General features: G+C 30.5%; 1 protein-coding gene across 1 annotated transcript; it reads left to right on the top strand.

Annotated features, from left to right (window-relative positions):
- The first annotated feature begins 4,577 nt into the window (after positions 1–4,577).
- LOC21402867 (transcription factor MYB62) lies at positions 4,578–6,596 on the top strand. The gene is made up of 3 exons (XM_010096440.2): positions 4,578–4,897; positions 5,243–5,372; positions 5,845–6,596. The coding sequence occupies exons 1-3, from the start codon at positions 4,738–4,740 to the stop codon at positions 6,452–6,454; spliced, it is 900 nt and encodes a 299-aa protein (XP_010094742.1). The 5' UTR covers positions 4,578–4,737; the 3' UTR covers positions 6,455–6,596.
- The last annotated feature ends 576 nt before the right edge of the window (positions 6,597–7,172 follow it).

Genomic DNA, 7,172 nt, shown 5'->3' with positions numbered 1-7,172 from the left:
AATCCTGTAAATTATCAAGATTTATATTAATAAAATTTCTGGATATTACAGTTTTTTAGAGGCCACAAAGTCTGAATCACCTGAGTCTAATATTAAAGGCAAGAATTAGACCAATCTTGAAAAGAAGCAACCGCATATCCAATAAAAAAACAAGAAAAGAGAAAAGTCAACTGAAGAACAGGGAAACTATCAAATTGCCAATTAACAGCACGTTAGCTCAAGGAAAAAGGCAACTAAGGATCATCTCATATAAATAGAGGATTATGATAATGAATTAGAGATAATATACAGATCTCATATCCCATATTCTGCATATTTACTCCCTCTCTCTAGATTCTCTCTCTGAATCCCCTCTTCCTCCTCTCTCTCTCTCTCCTATTTTTATTCTCCATTGTAATTGTACTTTTTACATCACATAGCGAAACCCCGATACCCTACAATGGTCGTAACCTTCGCATTAATGGTGAACCACTATAAATACTTGTATTCATTTATTTTCTCGCACTTTAAGTTATCGTTCTAGTGCTAAATCGACTCGCCACCTCTGATCGACACTCAGGAGTGCTTATTGGTGCTCTAGAATCCAACCTATATAAATGTATTTATAAATTTATGTTTATTTTTATATTTAAATGATGTGAAATTAAGACTTGTTTTACTTTTTACATAACAGAATGGAGCTATCAGGAGTAGAAATGTCATAAAATTTCCTTTACTTCTCAGTTCCTTCTAGATCAATTTTTTACAGTGAAGCACAAATATGAGAACAAAGTCCAATTCTTGTATAATGATGTGTAATTGGGATTTTTTTTTTTAATTTACATTTTACATAACAGTACTCAGTTACCAGTAGTGGAAATATCATAAAATTTTCTTTTTAGCTTCTAGAGATCTACAACAATTTCAAATCTTTTATAGTGAAGAGAAAAAAAACAAAATGGAGTATACTATATACTTTAGTGCTATACTTTAAATTACAAAAACATCTATCAATTCATACATAATAGATAATGTTGTGACTTGATGAACATACTGATATTTCATGTATTACTAGTTCAATTTCACGTGCGATGCACGTGTCGAGTAATCCGGATGTTAAATTTTAATTAGCGTGTAAGGCATCGTGTTGAGTAATTCGGATGTTAAATTTTAATTACCGTGTTATTATTAAAATCATATAAAATTTGAATATAAAATCTCAAGAAGGGAAAAAATTTAGAAAAAAATAAAGTTTTGAAGGAGAGTAAAAAATAAAAAAAAATATGAATATAAAATAAAAAAATAAATAAGTTTTAGGGCACCATCAGAAAGAAATATTTAAGTAGAATAACATTTATAAAAAAATTGGATAATTGAAGAAAAAAAGTTAGAAAGAAGGTGAATAACGAAAATAAAATTCTTGGGGGAAAAGCAAAAGAAAAAAAGAGAAGATGAAAAAAAAAGTGAACAAAAGAAAAAATGGAAAAAAATTCAAAAGCAAAAAAAAAAAAAAAAATGACCAGGAAAACATTGTTTACAAAGGGTTAGTTTCAACCAAAATTATTTCGTTTTGATCGAAGTAATGTGCATGAATAGTGAAATTATTGGCATTTCTTTATATTGTTACAGATATAGATTCATATTAAAATAAAAAATAATTAAATCATCATTAAATGTGGGTTCTGAGCACTGTAAAATAAATAGCTACTTATTCTTGACCAAGGGCTTTTGGATTGATCAAAAGCCTATGCCTTAAACTCTCAGGGAAAAAAAAAAAAAAAAAAAAAAAAAACAGAGAGAGAACGAGAGAGTGAAAAGAGAAAATTGCGTAGTATGCCGACAAAATCCAATAACTTTACATTTATTTTATCTTTGTTGAGTTTTTTAAATATTCTAATAAAAATATTTTATTAAAATACTCCGTAAATATGTAGATGTCCGACCATCTTTGTTAAGAAGGCAAATAATTTGTTAGGATATTAAAAATATTCCACTAAAATATTTTTTAGTGGATTGAGTGGCATATATGTTAAGTTTATATCATTTGATGGAATAAATGTAAATATGATAGGTACGTTTGAAATTTGTTTCAAAATTATTTTTTTTTGTATGAAAATAGAAATGAAAACGTTTTCAATCTCAGACATAAATTTTTTTTTAAAAATACTTTTGGTAGTCTTATCAAGAGATTATTTTCAGTATAAAAAAAATCTATTAATGTCTCTCTCTCTGCTCGAGAGAGGAGAAAACGGAAACAAAAAATGAAAAACGACTAAAAATTATTTTTCATTTCTCTCTCATTTTACACTAAACTAAAAAATCATTTTCATTTCAGTTTCTTATATTTAATTGTGCCAAACACCGTTTCTCTCTATTTTTATTTTTTCGTTATATTTATGTATTTCTATTGAAAAGATAGATGTAAACATATCTTGAAGTCAAAATTGGCTGCCCTGAGAATCTTCAACCTAGTATTAGTAGCGTTGTTTTCTGCATTTTTCTTAAATAGATTGTGATTCGAAGAGAAGAAACAAGAACCACAAAAGAAGTGCATAAAAACACTGTTGTTTTCGAAGAGCACATCAATTGAGAACCAATCAAACTAAAAGATGAACATGTTCTAAGATTCCTAGCAACCTCTATTTGCCGCCCCTCTTAAGGAAAACACACCAAGAAGAGCCCCGTTTCTATGGAAAAAAAAGGGTCATATATTAATTACAAATATTTTGTTCAGTCAAGCACGTTTCTTATCTTCACCAATTTTAAAGTCAACATCTAGAAAGAAGAAAACTTGGGAGAATTGAATGACCCATTAACCATATGTACCAATGCACAAAAGGAATTTGACAACTGACTTAATTGGTACCTTTTTTTTTTGTTTTTTGTTTTGTTTTGTTTTCACCTAATGTTTTGGCGCTTATTAGGGTCTAGTCTAGAGCTCTATAATATCTTTCTTTGAGTATAAGAATAAAACTCTATCAAACTTTCTAAGACATCATCTGATTCATCGGTTTGTTTTTACAGCCTGTACTTACAATTTTAATCAATAACATTGATTGGACTATGGTAATACTATAACAGGTGAGATGGAATTATTTTAAGAGCCCGTTTAATTCGTTAATTTGAGTTTTTAATTTGAGTTGAGATGTCATTTTATGTGTGAGTTTTTTACTGTAATAAAAAAATTAAATATGACTGTTTTTAAAAACTTTTTACTATATAAAAACTCAAATTTTAAATTCAAATCGGTAAAATAAACGGGACCTAAATAAATAAAGAATCACCGAAGGTGAATAGAATATAAGGCCAATCATGCCATGCTATATAATAAAAAAAAAAAAATCCTTTTTTGCCCAATGGAAATTTATCCTTGTGTTTGGGTCCCATCAGGTGGGGTTCGGCCCAACAGTAGGGCTCACTTCCTGGGTCTTATTGGAGACATGTCGGACTTTTAGGATTGCTTCATATAATTACGCACTAATCTTGCACTAGTATTAAATACATGCCCTGATTTTATTATTATTATTTTTTTAAATTGATCAATTATGTCGGCCTCGTTAAATTTTTTTTAATTACAATGCACCCGGTGAAATTTTATATGTTGTTTTAAGAGAAAATTTCTAGTATAACAATTGTTTTTTCTAACTTATTATTTATTCTCACTACACAAAATTTTGATATCAATACAAAAAATAACCTGCAGGATATGAAAGATAGTCAGCAGATTACGAAAGATAACCTGCATGTTACGAAATATAACCTGCAGGTTTTGAAAGATAATCTTTAAGTTATAAAAAGATAATTTACAAATTATTAGTAGCGTAAGATAAATTTAATAACAGTGATAAAAATAAATTAGTGTTACTTTATTGATAGCTTTTTTAGAATTCCTCTTGTTTTAACTTTCACATATAAAGTTTATAAATTTTAGTACAACAGAAAATTTTCTAATTTAGAAATTTATGAATATTGTTTTTTTGAGAAAATTGAACGATGTTCGCTTAGTAATAAAAGTTTATATTCCTATTGTTCCATATAAAAACTATAAATTACTATAATGTTTTTAACATTTTTAAAATGAGTCAATTGTGCTTCATTTAAACAAAGTCCTGGCTCCATCACTTTTCGTAGTAAGCATTTTTTGTTTTTGTTTTTAGCCATGATCGCATGTTTCGTACCTAAAAGTGTATATTTCTTGCTGATTTGTAGTGCAAAAAACAATTAAAATGAAAAGGATGATAAGAAGAATATCTTATATTTGATTAGGTTTTGTTATATACTTCAAAGGTACTAGAAAGGGTAATTAAAACAGAAACGTACGTCTATTATTCTGGGTCTTTTTTTTAACCAATAATTAACCAGCTAATTAAGGTATTGCACTAAAAAGTTTTAAGTCAATTACCCACTACACAAAAATTTTTGGTTTAGGCTGCATTTTATTCTGCAATAAATAATCTAGAATTATGGAAGCTCGTTGGAAACTCTCTCTCTCTCTCTCTCTCTCTCTCTATATATATATATATATATATATATAATATATTTCCACAAGTTAAAACTTTTGGAAAGATAATTGTTTACTTGGAAATATACCACTATTTGGAGAGGCTTAACCGTTGAAATTGTGCTTGTATAAAGCTTTGGCTGCTGACTTGTGTTTGCTTCACTTTAGGTTCAAAGACCTTAATAAACCTTTTCTTCCATGCATTTGCGCATAACATATGGTATTGTGACACTTTTCTTAAAGAGAGCTTAGCTTCTATGTCTACTAACATTACTAAAAGCTCAAACACTAGCTCTAGTGAAGATGACACTAATGAGCTCAGAAGAGGGCCTTGGACTGTTGAAGAAGACTCGCTTCTCATTCACTACATAGCTCGGCACGGCGAGGGCCGATGGAATTTGCTCGCAAAACGTTCAGGTGTGTACTTAAAACCGATACATTTTTCTCTTTACACTACTACAAAAAAAATATTTTAGAAGGCGGGATTTTAGTCACTTTTAGCGTCGGTTTTCTAAAACCGACGTTAAATGTAAGCCGGAAAAAAAAAAAAAGAATGAGTACGTGGGGGAGCGGAGTGCTTCAGATTCTGCTACTTTTGTAATTGGTTTTCTAAAACGCGTTGTTTTAGATGTTCTCTTCTGCTAGAGGATTATAAACTCTGTTCTCTCTCTTCTTTTTGTTTTATGCTTTGGCTTATTTTGTATCTCCTCTGGATAATATATTTTGTAAAATCATAATTTTAGTCGGTTCCTTTTGGTTTAGGATTAAGGAGAACTGGGAAGAGTTGCAGATTAAGATGGCTAAACTATCTGAAACCAGATGTAAAACGTGGGAATCTTACTCCTGAGGAACAACTCTTGATTCTTGACCTTCACTCCAAATGGGGCAACAGGTGCTATTTTCAATTTTTTTTTTTATTAAGTCTTTGCCATGTTTCCTTAGAAGAATTCAATCAAAATATTCACTCTGACCCCGAATTTGAGTCGAAATGATGCTAATTCAAAACCACAAAAGCTAACAAAAGTAGTAAGCTTTTGTTCATATTCCTAACTTGATAGAATATAAATAGTTCTTTGGAATCATTTCAACAAAAAAAAAAGAAATTTCTTGGAATAAAACAAGAAGTTTGTATTTGAAATGATAAGCATCTTTTGCATTAATATTCCCTCTTAACACAAAGTAATTTTGATTGATTGCCGATTTATTTTTTATTTTTCATTTTCACGATTGCTGTCGAACTTTTTTGTCAATAGTAACAATGATTTAATCAAACACAACCTCACAAATATAGGAAAGAAGAGATATCAAGTTTTTTTTAGTCTTTTATTCATTTCCATAATTCCATCCATTTGCATTATTATTAGGTGGTCAAAGATAGCACAGTTTTTACCAGGAAGAACTGACAACGAAATCAAGAACTATTGGAGAACAAGGGTGCAGAAACAAGCTAAGCATCTCAAAATCGACATCGGAAGCGCAGCATTTCAGGATATTATTCGGCGGTTTTGGATGCCAAGACTGATTCAGAAGATAGAAGGGTCAACTTTTTCAGGCACGGCAATCCAAAACAATCCAACCGCTCCTACGCCTATTCACATTGCTTCTCAACAAAGCCATTCACCAACAATAGCAGAAAATTCATCATCATCGCAAAAAGTAGTTTCCGGGCATGGAAATCAGAACATATCAATAAACATGTCACATATTTCTCACTTCTCAGAGTACCCAAATAGTGCTTTTCCTCAGCCAATGGCACTTAACAATGATTACAACACTACATTTGTCGAAGGTTGCTCTTATGGTGGTGACAAGAATGACTATGATATGTGTGTTTTTAACCAGACAAGTGTTTCAGCAGATGGGGTTCTCCAGAATCCTGTGGGCGGTTGCCACGTGGCGGGCAGCAATTGGGCCGAGAATGATATTTCAGCCAGCATGTGGAACATGGATGAATTGTGGCAATACAACAGCTAACTACAGGATTCTTGTAAACTGTAAATCTACACTGATCAGTTATTGTCAAGTTTTAGAAGTCTGGGTAGATTCATAGTTCTCAGTCCTCGTGATTGTAAGTTATTTGCAGAAGTTAAAAAGTGATTACAAATTGTTGAATTAAGGCTGTATTTGGAGTTGTTTTTGCTTATGTTTTTCATGAAAATATGAGAAAAACGGTGTTTGGCACAATTAAAGATAAAAAACGGAAATGAAAACGATTTTTTAGTTTAGTGTAAAATGAGAGAGAAATTAGTCGTTTTTCATTGTTTGTTTCCGTTTTCTCCTCTCTCGGAGAAAACCATTAATAGATTTTTTATACTGAAAACAATCTTTTGATAGAACTACTAAACGCATTTTTAAAAATAATTTCTGTCTGAGATTAAAAACGTTTTCATTTTCATACAAAAAATAAAATCATTTTAAAACGTGTTCTAAACACACCCTAAATTTTCTCCTACAAATTATCGTTGAATTTAATTTTCTCTTACAAGTTGCGTGACACATATGATGACCATTTTTAATTTGACCATCCCATTAATAGAGGCTCCATTGTAGTGTTTGTTAGAAAAAGACACTTTCTATACGCATCTTGATTTATGATCCACGAGCATTTTTTTGCCTTTTCATTTCTTTTCTTCCTTTTTCAAGACACATTATAAACATCTTTAAATGTTGAGCCACACATTTTTCATATACT

The sequence above is a fragment of the Morus notabilis genome, unplaced genomic scaffold, assembly GCF_000414095.1.
Source record: "Morus notabilis unplaced genomic scaffold, ASM41409v2 Scaffold2035, whole genome shotgun sequence".
Classification (NCBI taxonomy): Eukaryota; Viridiplantae; Streptophyta; class Magnoliopsida; order Rosales; family Moraceae; genus Morus; species Morus notabilis.
This window is presented reverse-complemented; position numbering and strand designations above follow the sequence as displayed.